The 24,209-nt window shown below is 43.7% G+C and overlaps 1 protein-coding gene across 5 annotated transcripts in view; it reads left to right on the forward strand.

Annotated features, from left to right (window-relative positions):
- GPR107 (G protein-coupled receptor 107) overlaps window positions 1-24,209 on the forward strand; it is a 156,075-nt gene that overhangs the window by 24,649 nt on the left and 107,217 nt on the right. For 2 of the 5 annotated variants that reach the window (XM_040324639.1, XM_040324642.1), the window contains exons 4-8: window positions 1,642-1,727; window positions 5,598-5,746; window positions 12,181-12,317; window positions 14,639-14,680; window positions 17,117-17,218. In XM_040324639.1, coding sequence (XP_040180573.1) covers window positions 1,642-1,727; window positions 5,598-5,746; window positions 12,181-12,317; window positions 14,639-14,680; window positions 17,117-17,218 — 516 coding nt within the window. The remainder of the gene's footprint in view (window positions 1-1,641; window positions 1,728-5,597; window positions 5,747-12,180; window positions 12,318-14,638; window positions 14,681-17,116; window positions 17,219-24,209) is intronic. The other 3 variants (XM_040324641.1, XM_040324643.1, XM_040324640.1) reach the window with 2 other exon arrangements.

Here is a 24,209-nt window from a genome sequence, read left to right on the forward strand (position 1 = left end):
CTTGGGAAGATGTCTCCCTCCCCTCATTGTAAGCATTGCTTTGGGACATCCCACTAGTAATGAATATGCCGCTCTGTGTCCCGTGATGTACGAGAAAGAAAAAGGGATTTTTAATACAGCTTACCTGTAAAATCCTTTTCTTGGAGTACATCACGGGACACAGAGCTCCCACCCCTCTTATGGGGACCATTTTGGGAGGCATACTGCTTGCTACAAAACTGAGGTACTCCTCCTATGGGAGGGGGTTATATAGGGAGGGGCACTTCCTGTTTGAGATTGCCAGTGTCCATCACCTGAAGGTACTCCATATAACCCACTAGTAATGAATATGCCGCTCTGTGTCCCGTGATGTACTCCAAGAAAAGGATTTTACAGGTAAGCTGTATTAAAAATCCCTTTTTTTTTTTTCTAACTTTTAAACTGATGGTCGCTAAAGCTGTACAATTAATCGTTAAAAAAAAATCAAAAAAAAAATCATGATCTCTATTTAACACCCCCTGACCATCTCCAATGCAGAGTTTGCTGATTCTTTCATATAATAAGTGGAGAGACCATCTGCTCACTCAGCTTTCAAAAGAAAATATCCAGGCAGTCTGCCAAGTTTTTAACAGGAAACATTGTAACTAAGGCTTCCTCCTTTAGCTCAAAGGGATAAACGTGTGTGTGTGTGTAAAGAAAAAATCTGTTTTTAACAACATGAAACATTGTAACGAACTTCCTTCTTAGAGCAAATGTCTGTGTGTAAATGTAGGAAGTTCAACCACCTAAAATGGCAATTGCTGCAATATTTTATGTCACACTGTATTTGCCCAGCGGTCTTTCAAATGCAATTTTTTGGGAAAAAATACACTTCAGTGAATAAACAAATAAATAAAATGAAACGGTAAAGTTGGCCCAATTTTTTATTTATTTTTTTGTTTTAATGTGAAAGGTGATGTTACGCTGCGAGAATCGTGATCTATCCTCTAAGCAAAAAAATTGTGATTCTCATTTTAACCAGATTTGTGCAGCTCTAAATTGGTCGCATAACACCCCCTTTAAATCCGAGCTTGTAAATATTGTATTGTAGTAAATGAACAATTTGTAAAGGCACAGAAAGCAGGAGTTGAGCTTTAAGCTCTGCTGTGTGTCTGAGGCGTGGCTCTGGAGCAAGCAGGCACTGTGTGCCCCCATAGCACACAGCTAGCAAAGGGGACATATGAAGAAGAGGAGGATGATTGGGGCCGCTCTGTGCAATATCATAGCACAGTGCAGGTGAGAATAACAAGGTTTTTTTTTATTTAAAAAAAATTGGACTTTAGTAACACTTTGAGATGCCAAGGGTGTATTGTTTATTTAACAAGACCGTAACTGATCATTAACTAGTAAGAAGTATCTGTCTATAGTTAAGACAGATGCTTCTTGCTATAACTTACCATAAGAAAGTGTTCAGTAATTGCACTGACAGTCTGCCTCTTTCATTGAAATGTATAGTTATACTGCAGAGGGTTTCACTGTAAATGTCTAAACATTGTCTAAACTTGCCTATAAGAATCCATATAACATATGCATACATGAGTTTCAAACTGTTTTGTTAACATTTTAGGATTAAATTGGTGTTGCATATCTCACGTTATCCCTTTTTTCTTTCCTTTTAATTTGTTGGAGGATCAAGATTTGCATACCTGTATTCTACAGAGTCGTCCAGCAGGAGTTGCTCTACTCAAGCTGAATTTCTCAGCCAAAAAGTGAGTTTTTATATATGTGTATGTAATATATGCAGTGGGGTCCACATGTATTTGGACACAGGCACAATTTTCATACTTTTGGCTCTGTAGGTCACCAGAATAAAATTAAAACGCAACAATCTAAATGAATTTGAAGTGCAGACTTTCAGCTTTCTTTCATGGGGTTGAACATAAATATCAAGTATAAATTTTAAGAACTGCAACCATTTTTTTTAATACGGTCTCCCCATTTTCAGGGGCTCAAAGTTTATTGGACAAATTAATATAATCATAAAATGTAAATTTTTGTTATAATTTGTTGCGAATCCTTTACTGGCAATGGTTGCATGAAGTCTGGAACCCATGGACCAAAGACTGGGTTTCCACCTTTCTGATGCATTGCCAGGCTCTAACTGCAGCTGTCTTCAGTTGTTCTTTTGTTTGTGGGTCTTTCTGCCTTTAGTTTTGCTTTCAGCAAGTGAAATGTATGCTTAGTTGGGTTGAGATCGGGTGATTGACTTGGCCATTGCAGAATATTTCACTTCCTTTCCTTCAAAAGCTCCTGGGTTGTTTTTGCAGTGTGTTTTGCATAAGTTTCCATCTGTACTGAGAAGCGCTGTCCAATCAACTTTGCTGCATTTGGCTGAATCTGGGCTGACAGTATATCTCTAAACACTTCAGAATTCATCCGGCTGCTTCTGTCTTCTGTCACATGATCAATAAACACCAATGACCCAGTGCCACTAGAAGCCATGCATGCCCATGCCATCACACTGCCTTCGCCATGTTTTACAGATTATGTTGTGTGCTTTGGATCATGAGCTGTTCCAAGTCTTCACACTTTTTCTTCTTCCCGTCATTCTGGTACAGATTAATCTTTCATCCATCCAAAGAATGCTTTTCCAGAACTGGTCTGGCTTTTTTAGATGTTTTTGGCAAAGTCTAATCTGGCTTTTCTCTTCTTCAGGCTTATGAAGGGTTTGCACCTTGTGGTGAACCCTCTGTATTTTGCTCTCATTAAGTCTTTTGATTGTAGACTTTGACATGATACGCCCACCAGTGCGTTTTTGCTTTCCTCAGAATGTACCAAACTGTTAGTTTGGCCACTCCAAATGTTGTTGCTATCTCTGTGGATTTGTTTGGTTTTTGAAGCCTTACAATGGCCTGTTTCACTTGCATAGACAGCTCCCTTGAATGCATGATGTAGGTTCACAGCAATGGATTCCAAATGCAAATGCCCAGGTATTTAAAGATCCTTCTGAGAAAAAAGTTGGAATCTTTATTGAAATCTTCCTTTCTCCTGGCAAGCGCAGTAACCCAACCTGCCGTGACGGCAGTGGGTATGTGTCAAGTCCTAAGGGATCAGGTAAAGGACAGGTTAAAAGACCTGCCCTCTGAGCAAGCCAAATTTTGGGAGAATATGCCCAAGGCTTTTTGTTTCGCAGTAGACGCCATTAGGGATTCTATACAGCAGGCATCTTGCCTTACACTCTAGCTAGTGCACATGCTTGGAACTCTTTGGCTGAAGCACTGGTCAGCAGAAGCCCCATGTAAAAAAACTTTTGACCAGTTTCCCCTTTCATGGGGAACAGCTTTTTGGGGATGATTTAGAAAAATATATCCAAAAGATGTCGAGCGGCAAGACTACTCTGTTGCCAGAGAAAAAGAAAAACAAGCATCCTTGTTTTAAGCGTTCTCTCTCCCCAGCTCAGAAGGCATCGGCCGGGCAGTGGCGACGGCATCCGCAGACAGCCACAAAGGCTAAGGATTAGGGCCAGGCCCAGAAGTACAGGAAGCAGTGGAGCCCTCATGAAGTGGCGCCCCCGATCGGCCGAGTGGGGGGGCGGCTCCGGCAGTTTTCAGCGACCTGGCAGACAGAGGTGCAGGACAGATGTGTAGTATCTGCTGTATCCCTAGGGTACAAGCTGGAATTTCAGGAGATTCCACCCCATCGATTCCGAAATTCTGCGGTCTCCAAAGAGCCATTCTGGACCTGAAAGATCTAAACCAATTTCTGGACATTTGCCATTTCCGAATGGAAACCATTCTATCCGTGCTCACCACCCTACAAGGCGGAAAATATTTAGCGTCGATAGACATTAAGGATGCCTATTAACATGTGCCCATTTAGCCCATTTATCCCACTCACCAAAAATTTCAAAGGTTCACAGTAGAGTATCGCCATTTTTAGTTTGTGGCTCTACCTTTTGGTTTGCCAACTGCCCCCAGGGTATTCACAAAAATCCTGGCTCCTGTGTTAGAAAACTTGAGAGCACAGGGTATAACAGTGTCAGCCTATCTAGACAATCTACCAGGACAAGAGCATGCAGTGTTCAATACGGTGAGATACCTGGAGCAGTTAGGATGGGTTATAAACCGACAAAAATCCACTCTTCAGGCTCGAAGAGTAAAGTATCTTGGCATGATCATAGATACAGCCCAAAGCAGGGTATTCCTGCCAGAACCAAAGGTAAAAGCCCTAAGAGTTAATCCACAGGGTCAGGACAAAGAGGAAACCATCTATTCGCCTGTGCATGAGGCTATTAGGAAAGATGGTGGCCTCCTTCGAGGCGGTTCCTTACACCCAGTTTCATTCTAGACTCCTACAGGGCGGCATTCTGGATGCCTGGAACAGGAAGAACCAAACTTTGGATTTTCCCATGAGTCTGTCTCCACAGGTGCGCCAAAGCTTCAGTTGGTGGTTAAAAAGCCAAAACTTGCGCAAAGGACGGTCCTTCCTTCCAGTCATTTGGAAGGTGTTATTCGCGGATGCCAGCCTGTTAGAACAAGACAGGTTAAACTCTCTTGTTCACGGACGAGGAGGAGGCGGCGGTGGAGCGGCTTTTGTACACTGGATGGCCCCCATCTGAGCATTATACAGGGACACAGGCATTACACGCTGCCTCTCTCTCCCAGGTATCGGATCAGGCAATCGTCTTATTCATGTAGTGAATAAATCAGTACTGTAACCACCAATGAGTCACAGTCCATGTTCTCTCACAAGTTTTTTTGATCATTGCATATCAGAGCATTACAACCTATAACTGTAGGCTGCAAAGTGCCATTTTCACATCCTTTTATTCTACAGTTATGGAAGAGGATGAGAGGATGTCTGTCAGTGCCCAGCCATCAATGCGTCACTGTCACACGACATTAAAAAAAGTATCGGGAATCAGTATCGGCGAGTACTTGAAAAAAGTATCGGCACTTGTACTCGGTCTTAAAGTGATATCGGGGCAACCCTATAACAAACATGTCATAGTTGCCTCCACTGTGCAGTTCTTTTTGCACAGAGTGGCCCCGATCGTCCTCTTCTGGGATCCCAAGGCGGCTCCTCCCCCCATTAGATAACCCCCTCTGGGAAGCTCTCTCCCGAGGGGGTTACCTTGCGGGCGCTCTCCTGTGTCGTACCTTGGCGTCCATAGACGCCGAGTGTATGACTCTGGTCCCGCCCACCAGCGCCCGCATCATTGGATTTGATAGCAGCGGGAGCCAATGGCTGAGCAGCTATCAATCTATCCAATAAAGAGCCGAAAACCCATGGCAAGAGCAAAGCGGGATCTCACCCACATAAATTCGGGGCACGGGTAAGTAAAGCTGGGGGGCCGGACACTGCAAGGTTTTTTGCACCAGGGTTTACAACCCCTTTAAATTTATACCCCAAATCTTTCTGCATTGGGGGGGGGGGGGGGGCAGACTTTTTATTATTCCTTTACTGCCCTGATTTAGGCCCTATACATAAACTAGACCTTTGATTTTATAATTGCATTTTTCTCCCCATGAGTCCGGATGCCAGGATTTATTGAAGTAATTTGAATAATGCGATCAGACGGCAGCCTTATTCGCTTGTTTTTCTTGTGTGGTCAACTGGTTATTTCTTGCCTTCCACAGAATTTGTATCACAAACGCTACTGATGTCAAACTGCCAGAAGTTGTCTTCTCCATTTCCAACGAGCAAGAAAAGATCACCACGACACAAAGCCCACCTGCAAAAACTGAAGCCAAGCAAACCACTGCAAAGAGAGAACGTAGGGATGCAGGTAATTTCAGTATCCAAGACAACAAGGAGAGTCTGTATGCTGCTGTAAAAGGAAAGCTAAAAATACGTTTTTAATATACGTTTTAAATAAATATTTAATACAGGATGCTTCCTACATGTGTAGTTAGCGGCACGGTGCTATACAGGTCCAGGGCTGTGGTCCATCCTTATGGAAACCAAATCCTAAAGACCACTTTTGGACATATGCTCAACGTGACACGCAAAGCCTGGAGGGAAAATAAGGAAGGGGAAATTGAAAGGTCTGCTGTACCATGTACTTGTATGAGAAAGTATCCTGTTTCTCCTCCCCTACTTCTCTGAGCTCCTTATGCAGCTGAGAAAAGAGGGAATGTGATCACATATAAAAAAGGGGGGGGGGGTATTTATAGTATTTATTTTTGATTGTACACACAAATGTTATTAAACTCAATGAGCTTTTTTTACAAGGTGAGGGTTTACATATACTTTGGAGCTACAGTTTCTGGATGCAATTTCGCTACTGTTAATTGCGACTTTGGTTAGGGTTCAGTTTCCTCAGCCGCCCCTCCAGGCCGATCCGATTGAGGCATTTCTCGCTCAGGGTGACATTGATAAACACCTTTCAACTCTATATGGGCAACTCCTTAATACATATATGGTGAAATATCTGTGCTAAACGCCTATGAAAATTGTTTAGTGTGTGTGTGTGTAATATGTATATGTGTGTGTGAAAAAAGGTGCTGCAAAAAAACCCAGAAATATTAGGTTTATGCAAATGTTAACAGAAATGGTTGCACTACCATCAAAGTGAACCCATTACTGCTCATAGACAAATGTGCAAGACCAGCTGGTGCGTTGTGACGTCAAACTGTAGCTCCCCCCGATGCCTTCTATGGGGAAACGCGTCGGGTGGAGCTACAGTCTCTGACGTCAACACGCACCAGCTGGTCTGGCTGTGTTTTTGAAATACTTTGTTTGCTGAATGTCAGTATCGTGATCTAAATAAAAACTTTGAACCGAGTACTGCACCATGAAGTCTCTTCTTTAACCTTCCTAAATCGGTCCTGGGAGTGGACCTTGCCTTACCAGCTTACAAATAAACGGCGCAACAGGAGCAAAGCAGCAGTGAGTGGAGAGGTTTTTTCCATTGGAGGCGTCCGTGTATAACGCTGCATCTAGCTAGCTGAGCCCTCTTGTATATGCATACATGATCTCTATAATTTGAGATCCATCTTATCTGGTAAGCGTTGTTGAATGTTTGATAAACAGAACGTGTGATTAATCTTCTGACAAGCCGTATGTTGCACTGGTCAAATAAAATCACTTATGGAATGCTAGATATTTATCTGTGGAATGTTTTTTCACTTGCTTTTTTTTTTCATTTGCTAGTTTTCAGCAATTATTTCTAAATTGCACATTTTGTCTGAGCAGTAATGGGTTCACTTTGATTGTAGCGCAACTATTTCTGTTAACTCCTTAAAGGGGTTGTAAAGATTCGTTTTTTATTTTCTAAATAGGTTCCTTTAAGCTAGTGCATTGTTGGTTCACTTACCTTTTCCTTCGATTTCCCTTCTAATTTTTTTTTTCTTTGTCTGAATTTCTCACTTCCTGTTCCTCCTCGGTAAACTTGCCTCCATCATCTGAGCCGTTCTGGCTGGGGGTTAGTCGGCGTGTTCGCCCCCTCCCTTGGGACTACATCCCTGCTGGGAGACTGTGTTTACAATACTGACTCCCCTAAGCTGGAGCGAGTGTGGAGAGATGACATTGCCTTCTTGGATAGAGAAAACAAGGATGACTGTCTAGAATAGATGGTGGCCCTAAATCAGTAATTTTCTTCCAGGGACAAATTGATCCAAGTCAAGTTTCTGCATTAGGTGTACTACACCCCTGTGAAGACTCCATAAAATGTACCCAAACAGTGATCCGCAGTGTCCTCTGTGTCATGCTGATATAGGGTCCTACCTGCACATGTTTAGGGATTGTCCAAGTATTGCAAAGTTCTGGTCTGATGTATTTGAATTGGTTAATCTTAGGTTAGAGTTGACACTTCCATCTTCCCTGGAATTGGCTCGCCTGGGGATTCATGAGGATGAGCAGCACTCTGATCATGCTAAATTGCTAATCTCAAATCTTATACTATGCAAAAAAAGAAATCCGCAAAGTGGATGTTAACCTTCATATACTGTATACCCAGTGAAGTTAACAGCCTCACATGTTTAAACAAATTCCCCTACATATGTTTTACATTTATATCTGCTTTCTTCAGCTTTATATATTGTTTAGAAAGTGCATGTCCTGTTAGAGTTCTCTCTTACTGGTTGATTCACCTATTGGTGTGGATTCTTGCCATACACTGAGATGGCTGATTCGAGGAAAGGCACGCACCCCCCCCCCCCCCTCCACATAGCACAGCTCTGCAAGACTCTGCCTGTGAATTGACCAGTTCTCTGTGAATCCATCTATAGCACCCACCCTGACACAAAGTTCAGGCTGATTTTATCACAGTTGACAGAGAACTTGTCAGATATTATCATGCTGTTGACAGAAGAACAGAGAAGGAGAAAAGCACAGAACTCAGTGTTTTGAACTGAGATAAGAAAACACTACAGATATATGTGCCAGGCTCACTTTTTTTTTATTTTTTTTATCTGGTTTACATTCACTTTGAGTGTACCTCTCCAACTGCCTGGTGGAGTCTTGGGAAGAAATGGTGACTGCTTGCTGAGTCCTATGCATAAACTTGCACATATTAAGCACTTAAGACCCGGAACTTTATGCAGGTAAAGAACCTGGCCAGTTTTTGCGATTCTGCAATGCGTCGCTTTAACTGACAATTGCGCAATCATGCAACGTGGCTCCCAGACAAAATTGGCGTCCTTTTTCCCCCCACAAATAGAGCTTTCTTTTGGTGGTATTTGATCACCTCTGCGGTTTTTATTTTTTGCGCTATAAACAAAAATAGAGCGACAATTTTGAAAAAAAATCTATATTTTTAACTTTTTGCTATAATAAATATCCCCCAAAAATATAGAAGAAAATAATTGGGGAAAGAGATGGGCATAAACAAAAACATCTCAAATCGAGGTCCAAGGAGACCAAACGTTTTCATTTTTCCAGGGGCAGCCATGATTAACCACTTAATGCCGACGTATATAGACGTGAAGGGGTCCTTAAGTGGTTAATCAAGGCTGCCCCTGGAAATATGAAAACGTTTGGTCTCCTTGGACCTCGAGTTGAGATGTTTTTGCTTATTCCCATCTCTTACCCAAATTCTTTTCTTCTTAGCCTTCACCCCCGTCTTTTATTCCTTTGGCTTAGGGTTGCACCGATGCCGATACTAGGCATTTTTGCGAGTAACTGTACTCAAGAAAATGCTCAGATACCGGAAACCGAAACCAGAAGTGATGTCAGTGGACTGCCTCCTCCTCCCCTCCAGACAGTACCATCCCCGCCTCCTCCTCCCCAGTGACATCACTAGGGCTGATCATCACTAACAGCCCACCAGCCTCGTCTCCCCAGTCCGTGATGCACACCTCCATTCTCCAGCTCTGACTCATGACAACACAGAGCGCTGGGTCTGGGCTGTCCCTGGCTTGATGCTGTGGCATAGAAAGGAGGGGCTCTGTGTCTGTTGACTCTTGTTATTGTGCCACATTTTATTTTTTATTTTTTTAGGGCCGTTACTGATCAAAATTTGTGTTCGATTAATCGATTTTTTTTTTTTTTTAATCGAATAATTATAACGCACATACAGATCCAACTACTTTTAGCTGATCTCCTTGCAGGCTGATTCCCAGTGCAGCTATCAACCACTGGAAAAATGTATAGCAGGATACAAAAAACACACAAAGGCAGCGCTCGATGGGAATAGCATTAAAACTTTTATAGTCTTCAAGTAGGTAACAAAATAAATATTGCACTGGAGATAAAATCGATGTGGCTACATAAACTGTAAAAATGGTGCAAGTAATACCAAACGGTAGCAAAAGCAGTCCTATAAAAACATGTAGCCAAGTATGATACTGTTATAAAAATGTGTACAACGATACCACTGCTGAATCCAGATGCGGAGAGGTTAACATCAGTTTGTCGGCATGTAGATGTCCCGTGAAGGGAACTATCACAGTGGATGGTTGTAGAATCCCAGGTTGATAGAGGGAAGTGTAACAGCCCTTGCGTGTGGCAGATAGTAAGGTCCCGCCGGCATGCAGATATGAAGGCACAGCAAAGGAGCCCTTCAGATGGACACGGCAAGCCCCGCCGGTGTCCGTGACGTCACCGGATCTGCGACGGAACTCCCTGAAGGCCCGGAAGCCGGTGGAGAGGTGAGTACCGATCAAAATTGTTTTAATCGATCAAAAAAAATTCAAGATTAATCAATGAATTAATAGTTAATTTCCACAGCCCTAATTTTTTTCATTGCTTGGGGATGTCCCAGGTTCTAGGGAATATAAAGCCTGTGCCCTGCACTGAACAATTTAAAATGAAAGCAATTTTGAAAACACTTTTTTTTTTCTCCCTGAAAGTCCAATCTTTGGTCCAAAGCTGAGGACATGCTGTTAACATAGATTGTCATGGGCCTGCCCCCTGTTGGACATTATGACAGCGCTCTACCCTCATTGTGTAATAGTGCAGGGAATGCTCTGCATCATTGAGCGCTTCCAAGTCCTATCATAACGAACCTTTAGGGCACTTTCACATTGGTTCTCTTCAAAACTGCCAGTAAAACGCCTATGCATTAACCACAGTTTTACTGTGGCAGCATGGTACGGCTGGGCGAAACGTTATGTTGCGTCGCTTCGCCCTGTGGCCACTAGGGAAGCGCACCGTTGGAGGCACGCGCGACCGCTGTTCGCCCCGCAGCCAATGTGAGCGCCCGGTGGGCGCGATGACCATGGGGGACCCGTGATCGCTTGTGACACAGCGAGAACTGGGATCTGTGTGTAAATGCACAGATCCTGGTTCTCTCAGGGGACAAAATGACTGATTGTGTGTTCATACAAAGTATCTCCCCCTAGTCGGTCCCAACCACCCTTCAGTTGGTTAACAGAGAGGGAACACAGTTAACCCCTTGATTGCGCCCTAATGTTAACCCCTTCCCTGCCAGTGACATTTTTACAGTAATCTGTGCATTTTTATAGCACTGATCGCTGTAAAATTGTCAGTGGTCCCAAAAGTGTCCAATGTGTCCGTCATAATGGCGCAATCCCGATTAAAAATTGCAAATTGCCGCCATTACTACTAAAAAAAAATGATAAAAATGCCATAAATTCCTATTTTGTAGACGCTTTAACTTTTGCGCAAACCAACAGCTTATTGTGGTGTGCTTTTTTTTTTTTTTTGTTTGTTTTTGAATATCTGAGGACGTAAATTTTGTTTGGGTACAGCTGCACGACCACGCAATTGTGCTCTAGTCAGGAAGGGGGTAAAATCTTCCGGGGCTGAAGGGGTTAATATGTTTTGCAGTGCTTTTACAACGTTTGTATTTTTTTTTTTTTTTTTTAAGAACACGTAACTCAAAACTGCACCAAAAACACTTTAATGGAGGCCTTTTCTAGGTGCTTTTTGATACAGTTCCCATTCATTTTATTGGGGAGCAGTGCTTTTTGTTCCCCAAACCTGCTCCAAAGATGCTGCAAGCAGGTTTTCTTTCACCGCAATGGAAGCGCACCGCCCCAGTGTGAAAACATTCCTTGATTTTAAAGGGAAGCATGAGCTTTTCATGTGCTTGAAAAACGACCCTAAAGGCTTCTAAAAAATGTTATAAGGAAAAAATCTAAATACTTAGAGGGCCCCTGGGGGGCACGGTAGAGAGTGAGGAGGGGGAGTACGGAGTCTGTATTTGGGGTTGGAACTGAGGGGGGAAAAAAAAGTTGTGGAGTTCCTGCTAAAGTTTCTAATGATACTATTTTTGTAATTTTATACACTATAGCAGGGGTCTCCAAACTTTCTAAGCAGAGGGACAGTTTACTGTCCTTCAGACTTTAGGGGAGCCAGACTGTAGCCAGCGGGAATAGAACATTTTTATGCCATCTGTGGGAGTAAACAGTGCCCCATCTTTGGTATTAGGGGGAGGAATAGTGCCTCATTGTCATTACCAGGAATTGAGCTTGATTCTGCCCTTGAATGCCAGAAATGGTCTCCTATATCAGTGGGATGAATGGTGCCCCAAGGGCCTGATAAAGGCAGACAAAGGGCCACATCTGGCCCCCCCCCCCCCCCCCCCCCGGCTGCAGTTTGGAGACCCCCTGCACTATGGCTTTATTGCCTATATAAAGATTTAAAGTTTAATAAAACATCCTTGCTTCATGATAAATATGACAAAAAATCTGGTTGGCTGAATGTTGGTGTGCGCTAGATTCACAAGAAGCATCAGTTATTGGGGCAGTGGGTGTTGCTTTTGAGTTCACTGCGCAGCTTTTGATATCTAACTTGTATTCTGTGTGTTTTGTGAAGACAATCCGCCGGACAAAGATGCAAAAATGGAAGAAAAGCTAAAGACTGATGAAAACTCGGCTCATCCTGAGGGAAAGTCCAACAGCAATCCAGGAAGCTCCCAAGCGAAAGAAATAAAAAGTAACGCCAGTGAGCTGGTAAATGGTTTTTCTTTTTTTTTTTTTTTTCTTTTTTTTTTTATACAGCACCTTTTTAAGAAACACTTAAACTTAAAGTATTTGCATGTTAAATGTTGCCGATAGGTCGGAGCATGAAAGGGAAAAATCAATGATGTATAGACACTGCACATTTTAGGTTTTAAGAAAACAGTGTCTGTGATGCAAGAAAGCCCTTAAACGTGGGCAGATCTATGGCATCCCACATGCCAAGGCAGGTGCCCTAACACCCAGTAGAAAGGAATGCTGAGAGATTAAACCAGACTGCCAACTCCACCCTGTTTTGAGGTTTCTCAGGGTGAACTTTCTTGACAGTTTTTTAGGTATGACCTATTTTCAGTCTATTTTTAAAGAGACTCGGTAAACAAAAGCTTTTCCTGTTGGAACAGCCCAGCACTTGGGCAATGTCTGGATTACTGAGACCTGATGGGGTTGATTTACTAAATAGCATCTGCAAAAAAAAAAAAAATTGCATCCATAGGTTGTCCAAACCCAGAAGTCAGGAATCAATTGGGTTGATTTACTAAAACTAGAGTGCAAAATCTGGTGCAGCTCTGCTAAGAAACCAATAAGCTTCCATTTTTTTTTTTTTTTTTGTCAAGTTAAATTGAACAAGCTGAAGTTAGAAGCTGTTTGGCTACTATGCAGAGCTGCACCTTATTTTGCACTGTTAAATTTTAATAAATCAAACACAGCATGTCTTTTCTGCAATTAAAAAATCCTGCCTGTTCCCAACTATTTTTTTTTTTTTAATACTTAAAGTGGGGGTTCACCCGTACATAACACTTTTTACCCTTAGATGAATGCTTGTTTTGTCTAGGGGAATCGGCTAGTTGTTTTAAAATATGAGCCGTACTTACCGTTTACGAGATGCATCTTCTCCGCCGCTTCCGGGTATGGGCTGCGGGACTGGGCGTTCCTATTTTGATTGACAGTCTTCCGAGAGGCTTCCGACGGTCGCATCCATCGCGTCACGATTTTCCGAAAGAAGCCGAACGTCGGTGCGCAGGCGCAGTATAGAGCCGCACCGACGTTCGGCTTCTTTCGGCTACTAGTGACGCGATGGATGCGACCGTTGGAAGCCTCTCGGAAAACTGTCAATCAAGAAGGAACGCCCGCTCCCGAAGACCCATACCTGGAAGCGACGGAGAGGATGCATCTCGAAAACGGTAAGTACGGCTCATATTTTAAAACTAGCCGATTCATCTTTTTAAAACGAGCATCCATCTAAGGGGAAAAGAGAAAAAAAAAAAGATCATTGGGTGAACTCCCGCTTTAAGCCAGCCATAAACAGAGCAAAATTCCTGCTGATCTGGCCGAATTTCGATCCATGTATTGGCAAGCTGGTTGTACTGACGTCACTCAATCAATCAATTTCACTACATCAGCCTGTTGTGTTTTGGTTTTTATTTTTAAAATTTAGTTTTGCAGGTAGCTATATCAGCTATCAATGATCATTGTATTGCGACAGCGGGGAAACCTCCTGCTATCAGAATACAATGGCTTCACGGAGGGATTCCCAAATCAACGCTAAATGTGTTAGTGGGGAAATCAAGCAATGGTGGTTGCTAAATGTATGGCTTGCTTTGAAGTTTCACTTTAACTGAAGCTGACTTTCTGGCAATTTTGCATAATAAAATGCCTAGGGTTTTGTGAGGTAATTGGAGATATGTAGACTTGGACTTGCTTGCTCTGGCATATAGCTGGCAGTGGAAGTGTCCACGGCCCCCACCAAGCCTGTGTGTTTTGAGCTGGCAGGCAAACCTCGGTGCAGACTGGCCATTGTTTCAGTGATAAAAACACCTTTCACTGTAGTGCTAGGAGAAAACCAGTAAATGCAAAAACTTGAGTTCAACAAATATTATTTGATGTTTCTTTGCCTGCATTCCTATGCTCTCCAGACAGCTAAAGATGTTCTAAAAATGCCGCCTATAAACATTTTATATTATATACAGGCATACCCCACTTTTAAGTACACAATGGGGTTTATTTACTATCCACAATGGGGTTTATTTACTATCGCTGGAGAGTGCAAAATCAGGCTCACTTCTGCATAGAAATCAAGGAGCTTCCAATTTTATTACCAGGCTTAATTGAACAAGCTGGGGTTAGAAGCTCATTGGTTTCTATGCAGAAGTGAGCCTGATTTTGCACTTTCCAGCGATCGTAAATAAACCCCATTGTGTGCTTATAAGTGGGTTATGCCTGTGATTTAGTTTACATCTGTGTCATTGTGATTTTTATGCAACTTTATCACATCAGCCCAAGCTAACCTTTTTTTTTTTTTTTTTCCTCTGTTGCAGTGTTATCAGATTAAAGTTGATAAAGGAGTTGCATCATTCCAGGTATATTTCTCGTCTTCTATTAATATCTCTCTCCCTATAACATCTCATAAAGCAATGCAGGTGCACTCATGGCCAATATAAAAAAACTGCAAAGCAGGATGCTGAGGGGCTGTCAAAAACCCTGGATTGAAATTAAGGGGCTTCCTGTATGTACATAAGTGGTGTTGATTTGATCATGCAGCCAATGAAGGCCATACACCAATCAAGAACAGGGCAGCACAGTGGTATAGTGGTTAGCACTTTCACCTAGCAGTAAAAAGGGTTGCTGGTTCAAATCCCGACACCACCATCTGCATAGACTTTGCATGTTCTCCCCGTGCCTGTGTTTTCCTCCGGGTATTCCAGTTTCCTTCCACACTCTAAAGACATGCTGGTAGGGTAGTTGGATTCTGTAAAAAAAAAAAAAATTGGCCCGTGTGTGCGTGTGTATATGTATGTATATATGTATATATATATATATATATATATATATATATATATATATATATATATATATATATATATATATATATATATATATATATATATATATATATATATTATAGTGTGTGTGTGTGTGTGTGTGTGTTAGGGACCTTGGGTTGTAGGGACTGATGTGAATGTACAATGTATATGTAAAGCGCTGCGTAAATTTACGGCGCTATATAAGTACCTGAAATAAATATTCATCTCTGGTAAGAATCACAGGTGTGGGTGATGATCAACCGCAACCAGGCAGCTTGTACAAATCAATGACAGGCTGGCAGTGGCTGTTGCCCTGTAAACAGGCGTCCAAGGTGTTGCATGCCTTTAGGAACAGATGAGCGGCCTGTGAAACAGTCTGCTCAGAGCCACTCATCTGTGAAATTTTTAATGCTTTCTGTGTCCTCTTGGGGAATTTTCTTTACAGCCTCTTGTTTCAGCAGGAGAGGATGCAAAATAAAGAGGGAAAGGGACAGCAATTAAAGTGGTTGCAGTTAGTTTGTTTTTTTACCTTCACGCATTTTTTTACCTTCACGCATTCTGTGCATGAAGGTAAAAAGCATTCTGTGCATGAAGGCAAAAAACCTTCTGTGTGAAGTGGCTCCCTCCTCAGCACCCCTAAATCGTACCTGAGCTTCATCTGAGCGAATGTGAACATGATTTTCAGCTCTCCCAGCTCTCTCCCTCCTCATGGGCTGTGACAGCAGTGGTAGACATTGGCTCCCACTACTCTTTGCCACAGCCAATGAGGAGAAAGCAGGGGTGGGGCCGAGTGTGTGTGTGTGTGTGTGTGTGTGTGGAGACACACAGAGCAGCGTCTAGGAAGCGAACCTGCTTGGATGCCTCCTTGCTATGGTGGCACTAGGCAGGAGGGGAGGGGCCAGGAGCATCGGCGGGGGGGACTCGAAGCGGAGGATCTGGGCTTCTCTGTGCAAAGCCACCGCAAAGAGCGGGGTAAGTAGAACATGTTTGTTGTTTAAAAAAAAAATATATATATTTTTTTAATATCCCCTTAAAGCACTTATAGTACTAGTTAGGGGAATAGTTTTTGTTTACTCTGTTCCAGATTGCAGAATTTCCCTAATTTCCTCTCCAATCTACTGTAATTGTAATCAACTCGGTGAGCTCCAGAACCTCTCATTTTATTTATTTCAAGTACTTGTATAGCGCCGTCAATTTACGCAGTGCTTTACTTACACTTTGCAGATTCACGTCAGTCCCTGCCCTCAAGGAGCTTACAATCTAAGGTCCCGATCTCACATTCATACATACACATACTAGGGTTAATTTAGACCGGATCCAATTAACCTACCATCATGTCTTTGAAGTGTGGGGGAAAAAAAATGGAGTACCCAAAGAAAACCAACGCAGACACGGGTAGACGTGCAAACTCCAGGCAGGTAGTGTTTTGGGATTTGAATCCAGCGGCCCTTTTGTTGCTCAGGGAAATCACTAACCACTACACCACTGCTGCCCTTTTTCTCCCATACTTCCATTTGTTTAGAATAAGCAGTGCACAATGTGTTCATGTGCAGTGCGCTATGCAAATTACGAGTCCCATAGTCCATTGTCCATCTCGGGAGCAAGCAAGAGAGGGTGGCTACATTTTTGCAAGATCAAGTTTAGGTGTTAGGAGGGGCTGCTGCACAGAAGAGGTTTATACCTTCATGCATACTTTGGAGAAAATAGGTGAAATCAATGTACTCCTATCTACTGATTTTAAAGTGTGGAGAAACTGCAGCAAACTGGGGTTACTACTGTAACGTGTCCATGAGAGCGATTGGCTGGCAATCCTAATAATTGTCCTCAAAAGGAGGAAATTGCAAATTCAGGTGTATATACCAGCTGTGTTTAAAATGGTGTATTTACAGTATGTCTGCTCATAGTTAATTTATAGTGAGTACATAAACATGTTTTAAATTGACAATACCATCTTCTTTTTTTTTTTTTTTTTTTTTCCAATTTACTTTCTAGTTTGCTTTTAATGTGACTGCAAACTCTTTGGAGGGTCTATACAGCTTGTACTTCCACAGTTGTCCTAAAGAAAGCAGCGATCCGTATCCCTTCAACCTTGAGGTAAGTGTACCGATTCTAAGAATAACAAGCAAATCTATACTATTAGGCAGTCTTAAACCGGTATTAAACCCAAAACCAAGAATGTAATTTATTGCAGCTTACCAGCCATTAGATGTGGTGGCTGCATTATTTTTGGCCTTTGCCCTCTGTTTTCACCTGGTGACCCTAGCCAGTAGAACTCCTGTGTTAGAGTGCCAACACTCTGGATAAAGGACCAACGCACCACTTTTAGACAGCAGCACTGTCAGTCTGGAGGGAGGGTAATGTTTTTAGATGCACCAGCAGATATAGGTACACTAGCAATTTGAAGCCAGACTCCAGCCAACACTTTTTAAAGCGGAGGTTCCGCCGATTTTTTTGAAAGTCGGCAGCTACAAATACGGCACCTGCTGACTTTTAAAAAAAGGGACAGTTACCTGTCCAGCGTGCCCGCGAAGTCAGCAGCCGAGGCAGAGCAATCGCTTGGTCCTCGGCTGCTTCCGCCGCCATCCTCGGTGAGGGAATCAGGAAGTGAAGCCTGACTGCTTCACTGCCCGATTCCCTACTGCGCATGCGCGAGGATGGCGGCGTGCCGTCACTGGTCCCCGCTCTCTCTTCTGGGAACAGTGTTTCCCAGAAGACAGCGGGGGGGGGGGTGTGACGTCACAGGCTGGATTCCCCGCGGGGATCAGACCCAGAAGTGGTACAAATACCTGTGTCACCGGAGGGGGGGGAGGGATTTAAATGGGTTTCTACATAAGTGAATAAAAACTGACCATTGTAAGCCATGGATAATTGTTAAAGTGACACTAAGCACACTGTTTAATTTAAATTGTCTCTTCTATTTCTGTATGTGGATTATGGCCCTGTAAATTATTTGATTAAAAAATAACTTTTTTGCTAATTGATATATAGAGCTGTCACATGACCCAGCTCTTTGCCAGCCTGTCTGCAGTGAAACGGTGGCAGGAGGAGCATCTAATCCTCTGCTGCTGGTCACATGTTTAAAAAAAAAAATGCCTTTGGAATACCGATGTAAAACAAAAAAAAAAAAAAAAAAAAAATATATATATATATATATATATATATATATATATCTCACTAAACGTTATGTTTTAAATTGTGTTATATAGTCAAATCTTTTATTATTTTTTGACAATAACATGATGTGGGGGATTTTTGACAGTCACAGGCTGTGTCACTCCTCTCCAGCCTGTGTTTTAGACTAAGAGGGAGGAGAAGCTTTCATTAATCTTCATGTAATATCCTGCCCCCCCCCCCCTTGTGTATCTCTGGTTAGTGGGAATGGAGGAGGATGGAGGGAGTGGGCTGTCATTTTATGCATACGCCCACATGGGTGACTCTATAGTCACATGGGCTGCTCATATGTGATAGGGAGGAAATGCTCGGCATAGAAACTCACTGAAAACTGAGCATGTGCAGAGCTGCCAGCACTGCTGTGCAAAATCCCTAGCTGAATTAGGGATTTGGACAGAAGGGGGAGATGGCGAACAGCAGGATCAACCAGGTTTTTTTTTTTTCAAAATGCAGAAAACTAATCTTATAGTGACTGCGTGAGTATAAACTGCATGCAATACACCATTTAATGAAAACGAATACAGCCATCACATCTAAGAATTGATATGCTGCACCTTGATAAACATTCGGGTTTATTACGGAAGGTAAAGTTAGTGTTTAGTTTTTAGCCTTGCTTTACCTTTTAACCTATTTGTGCATATATGCACAGTGAAAATAAAATACCAGAGTGGCCCAATCTCTGGCTGCTTCAGAATTTGTTGTAAAGGTTTACATTTATTCAGCTGACGGACTCCTGTAGAGGTGGCGCTGAGACTCTGTTCTGGTTGTAGTACACATATCACAGGAGATCACTTGCTCAGCACTTCCATTGCATTGATGGAACACCTTACAGGTAGATTGTGGGATACTCTGGATAAATTTAATGCAGTATTGGGTGCATGGGATTCTTGTCTAAGGCCCCTTTCACATTGAGGCGTTATTCATGCGGTTCAGCGCTAAAAATAGCGCTGCTATACCGCATGAATAAATCTTGCCCTGCAGGCTTCAATGTGAAAGCCCGAAGGCTTTCACACTGAAGCGGTGCGGTAGCAGGACCGCTCCAAAAGTCGTGCTAGCCGCATCTTTGGAGTGGTATAGGAGCGGGGTGTTTACTGCTCCTATACCGCGCCTTCCCATTGAAATCAATGGGAAACTGCGGGCGGTATTAACCCCTTTTCGGCCGCTAGCGGGGGTTAAAACCTCACCGCCAGCGCCCGAATATCGCGGTAAATACGATGGTATATTGGCGCTAAAAATAGCGCAGCTATACCGTCACCGCACCTCCGCTGCCCAATGTGAAAGCAGCCTAAAGGGTAAGTTCACCTTTGCAGAAAAATCTAAGGTGAACTTACACAGGACCCCTCACCTGGAGGGCGGCGATCGCCCTCTAGGATATATCGGGTCCCCATCTCACCGGTCTGGGGCTTAGAAATCCACCGCAGCATGCACTTGGCGGGATGCCGTGCGCACGCATGTGAGAGCGTGACGCGCTCGTAGGTGGGGGGAGTGGAGATCAATGGGATTGCCGGACGAGAGGGACGGATCGCCCGCCCGCACACGCTGACAAACGCGCCGTACACCGCCGCATACCAGGGAACCCACGCCGATACCACCGCGGCGGGAGCTGCAGTTAGGCTCCGGAGGACTCTGGAGAGCCGTCGGCAAGGTGCGGTGACGGACGGGGACGGACGAACGGAGTAAGGTAGGAGATGGGCTATATTGCTGGTGGATGGATCCAGGGGAGCCCGTGGCAGCAGGTGTAGCCCCCCCCCCCCCCCCGCATGTATAAGCAGAAAAGCAAAGTCAAGGCAAGAAATGGTAACGCCAGCCCGCCCAGAGAAAACCACAGTATAGAAATCCAACGGCATAGGAAGGTTGGAGGTAAGGAGGGGGGAAGACACTGATTGAGATGCAAAGGAGGACCAGGAGAAGCTGGTAAAAATAGCCAAGTAAAGAGTGGAACTACTTACTATTAATTATCGCGGTATTGCACTGAAAACCAACAGAAATTTGAAATATGGTTAAATAACAACGCGCAGTCTGACATATGTGAACGGTTTCGCTAAGATTGCATAAGCATATGATACCTGAAATACATGGTGAGAGGATTTAAGGCAGGGGTCTCAAACTTAAATTACCTGAGGGCCACAAGACAAGTTTTCATATGCCATGGGGGGCCGCATGCAAACTTTCAAACTTCAAAAACAACAGTACTGGTGTCAGCGAAAACATTATTAACCCCCAGCACTGGTGTCAGCGAGCGCATTATTACCACCTGCACTGGTGTAAGTCAGGGTTTGACAAATTTGCTTGGAATCTAGGAGCCAGCTAAAAAAGTTAGGAGCCAGAAAACGCACCCCGTCCCGACGAGCTTGCGCGCAGAAGCGAACACATACGTGAGCAGCGCCCGCATATGTAAACGGTGTTCAAACCACACATGTGAGGTATCGCCACGATTGGTAGAGTGAGAGCAATAATTCTAGCTCCTCTGTAACTTAAAACATGCAACCTGTAGATTTTTTTAAACGTCGCCTATGAAGATTTTAAAGGGTAAAAAAGTTTGTCGGCATTCCACAAGCGGACACAATTTTGAAGCGTGACATGTTGGGTATGAATTTACTCGGCGTAACATTATCTTTCATAATATTAAAAAAAATGGGGATAACTTTACTGTTGTCTTATTTTTTTATTAAAAAAAGTGTAATTTTTTTCCCAAAAAAGTGCGCTTGTAAGACCGCTGCGCAAATACGGCGTAACAGAAAGTATTGCAACGATCGCTATTTTATTCTCTAGGGTGTTAGGATAAAAAATATATATAATGTTTGGGGATTCTAATTGGAGGGAAGAAGATGGCAGTGAAAATAGTGTAAAATGACATTAGAATTGCTGTTTAACTTGTAATGCTTAACTTGTAATACCAACGGCCACCACCAGATGGCGCCAGCTCACATCTGGTGGTAATAACTTGTAATACCAACGGCTCACCACCAGATGGCACCAGCTCAAAAAAAAAAAAAAAACATTTTTTTTTTTCTCAAATCGCCTTTCAGGACAACCTTGGAGAGAGAGCGCAGCTCCGCCTCTTCTGTAGGAAACACCCACAGGCTTTAAATCCCTCCTCTTCCACCATGGCTTCAGTTATTGTGTTTCCTCCGCCATGGTGGAAGCATCAGGTTGGAGCCAGGGAGCTGCGTTCTCTCCAAGGCTGGAGACAGGCTTTTCCCTCATTGTTTTACCTTTTTTAAGGTGGTGACTGAACCATCCCAGCTCCTCCGCTGTACCTTTAAGGGGGGATGCTCCGGAGTCCTCTGGTCTCGCCTGCTCACGGGAGCTTTAGGATCCATAGGGGACGCTGCGTCTGGTGCCCGGAGTCCGCAGGTTTTGACCCCGGTGGTCGGGCAGGTACCGTTTCTTTCAAGAAACATGTCCTGCATGTCGGTTCCGGGTCCCGGTCTGGCGGGTGACGTCACGCCGGCGACGCGGCGTTTCCTGTGGAGGCGTGGCGCTCGTGGCTCCTGGCGCCTGGAACGCAGGGACTGGAGGGCGGGTTCTCTGACCGGCGCTTCCGTTTCCGGCTCCTACTGATGACGCGGAGCCCGGGAAATTCAAAAGCCCAGCGTTTTCCTCTACAGCTGTCTCTCTGCAATGGAGGAAAGAGTTACAGCGATGGCGGATGCAGGCGCCGTCAGCACCGGTCAGGCCCAGGTAAGAGGGGTACATTGGTGCCTTTATTCTTATCCTTATGGGCTTTCTATTGTGTTTGGTTGTTTTCCTCCTTATGGGAGCCTGCTCTGCTCTGATGGAAGCCTATGCTGGGCCATCTAGCAGAAACTCTGGTGGTTGCTATGTTCTATCTTTCTTCTTAAAGGGGACATTTTTTCACTCTGGTGGTGGTATTAGCACGGTGGTGGTTTCCCTTGCTTAGCTAAGAGAGCTTTGATTTAAGTCAGTTTAATTTCTCGTTTCAGGAGAAAACTGCTAGTAAATCTAAACCAGCAAATCCACCAAGCCAAAGGAAATGTCCTTCCTGTAAAAACCCTTTGAGAGACTCTTGGCAGAAAGCCATGTGTAGATCATGTATTAAAGACATAGTTGAAGAGGAATCTTCTCAGCAAATTAAAGAATTATTTTCATCTGTCAAGGAACTCTCAGACTCACTTAGTTCAGTGAAATCCATGCTAGTGCAGAGTGCGGTCCATACTGAGCCCCAGCAACCACCAGCAAGCCCAAGAGCTTCCACCTCCAGGCCGGTAGTGGTGGACTCTGGGGATGAGGGGACAAGTACTCTTCCCTCACTTGTAGACTCTGAGGAAGAGGAAGAAGAGGATACAGGCAGAACCTCTAAATATAAATTATCCCTGGAGGATGTGGATGAACTTTTAGGTGCAATCTACACTACCCTTGACATTCAGGAGGAAAGAGTACAACTATCAGTCCATGATAAAATGTACCAGGGTATGGATGACTCCAAACATAGAGTTTTTCCTGTCCATAAAGTGTTATCTGACACAGTTAAGAAAGAATGGAAAGACCCGGAAAAAGGTCCCTTCCTTCCTAAATCTCTTAAGAGAAGATTTCCCTTTGAAAACAAAGAAACTGAGGTTTGGAATAAGAAACCCAGAGTGGATGCTGCCTTTTCACAGGTTTCTAGAAGGACAGATCTGGCCTTTGAAGACATGGGGGTCTTGAAAGATGCGATGGACAAAAGAGCAGATGCTCTCCTTAAAAAAGCTTGGGACTCCGCATCCGCCAGCCTTAAACCAGCCATGGCTTCCACGGTGGTAGCAAGAAACCTGGAATGCTGGGTAGAGAAACTGAAGGGCCACATTGAAGCAGGCACCCATAGGAAAGACCTTTTAGACTCCTTTCCTCTAATCCTTAATGCAATTAAATACATGGCTGATGCATCAGCCGAATCAATTAAAATGGCAGCCAGATCCTCAGCACTTGTCAATTCAGCTAGGCGTGCAGTCTGGCTAAAAACGTGGTCAGGGGATACAGCCTCAAAGATTAAACTTTGTGGCATCCCTTTTTCAGGGGATTTTCTTTTTGGGCCAGACCTGGAAACAGTCTTAGATAGAACGGCCGATAAAAAGAAGGCTTTCCCAGCCAAGAAGAAACAGACGTTTAAAAAGAATTTTCGTGCTGTTCAACAACCCTACAAAAATAGAGAAGATGTCAACAAAAAACGTTGGATTCCTCAAAAGGGTAGGGGAAGAGGTGGGGTTCTCTTCAGATCTCCTCCAGATCAAAACCCTAAAGACAAATGACGTAACTACTCCAGTAGGGGGAAGACTGTCATCCTTTCTCCCTCAGTGGAGTCAAATATCCACAAGTCCTTTCGTGAAGAACATCATTTCACAAGGTTACAAACTGGAATTCTCGGAATGTCCGCCAAGCAGGTTTTACATTACAGCCCTTCCAAGAGACCAAGAAAAGGCTTCGGCCATGATGAACCTTTTACAGGATCTGATTCAACAAGAAGTCATTGTCCAGGTCCCGAAACAGCAGGAGGGTCGGGGGTTTTATTCCCATATATTTCTTGTAAAAAAACCTTCAGGCAAATACCGGTTGATTCTGAATCTAAAGATCCTGAACAGATCAATACGGTACAAACACTTCCGTATGGACACAATTTACTCCATCACAAAACTGTTGTCTCCAGGTTGCTTCATGGCATCCCTGGACCTAAGGGATGCCTATTTACATGTGCCAATAGCACCAGCCTCCCAAAAGTTCCTTCGCCTAGCCATCAATCTGGGAACATCAGTATGGCATCTCCAATTCAGGGCCCTACCATTTGGCCTGTCATCTTCCCCCAGAGTTTTCACAAAGATTATGGCGGAAGCCCTGGAGCCTCTAAAACTGAGGGGGATCTCGGTCGTGCCATACCTGGACGACCTATTATTCTTCGCAGATTCCAGGGATCAGCTTG

This window comes from Rana temporaria, chromosome 9, assembly GCF_905171775.1.
Source record: "Rana temporaria chromosome 9, aRanTem1.1, whole genome shotgun sequence".
In the NCBI taxonomy this organism is placed as follows: domain Eukaryota; kingdom Metazoa; phylum Chordata; class Amphibia; order Anura; family Ranidae; genus Rana; species Rana temporaria.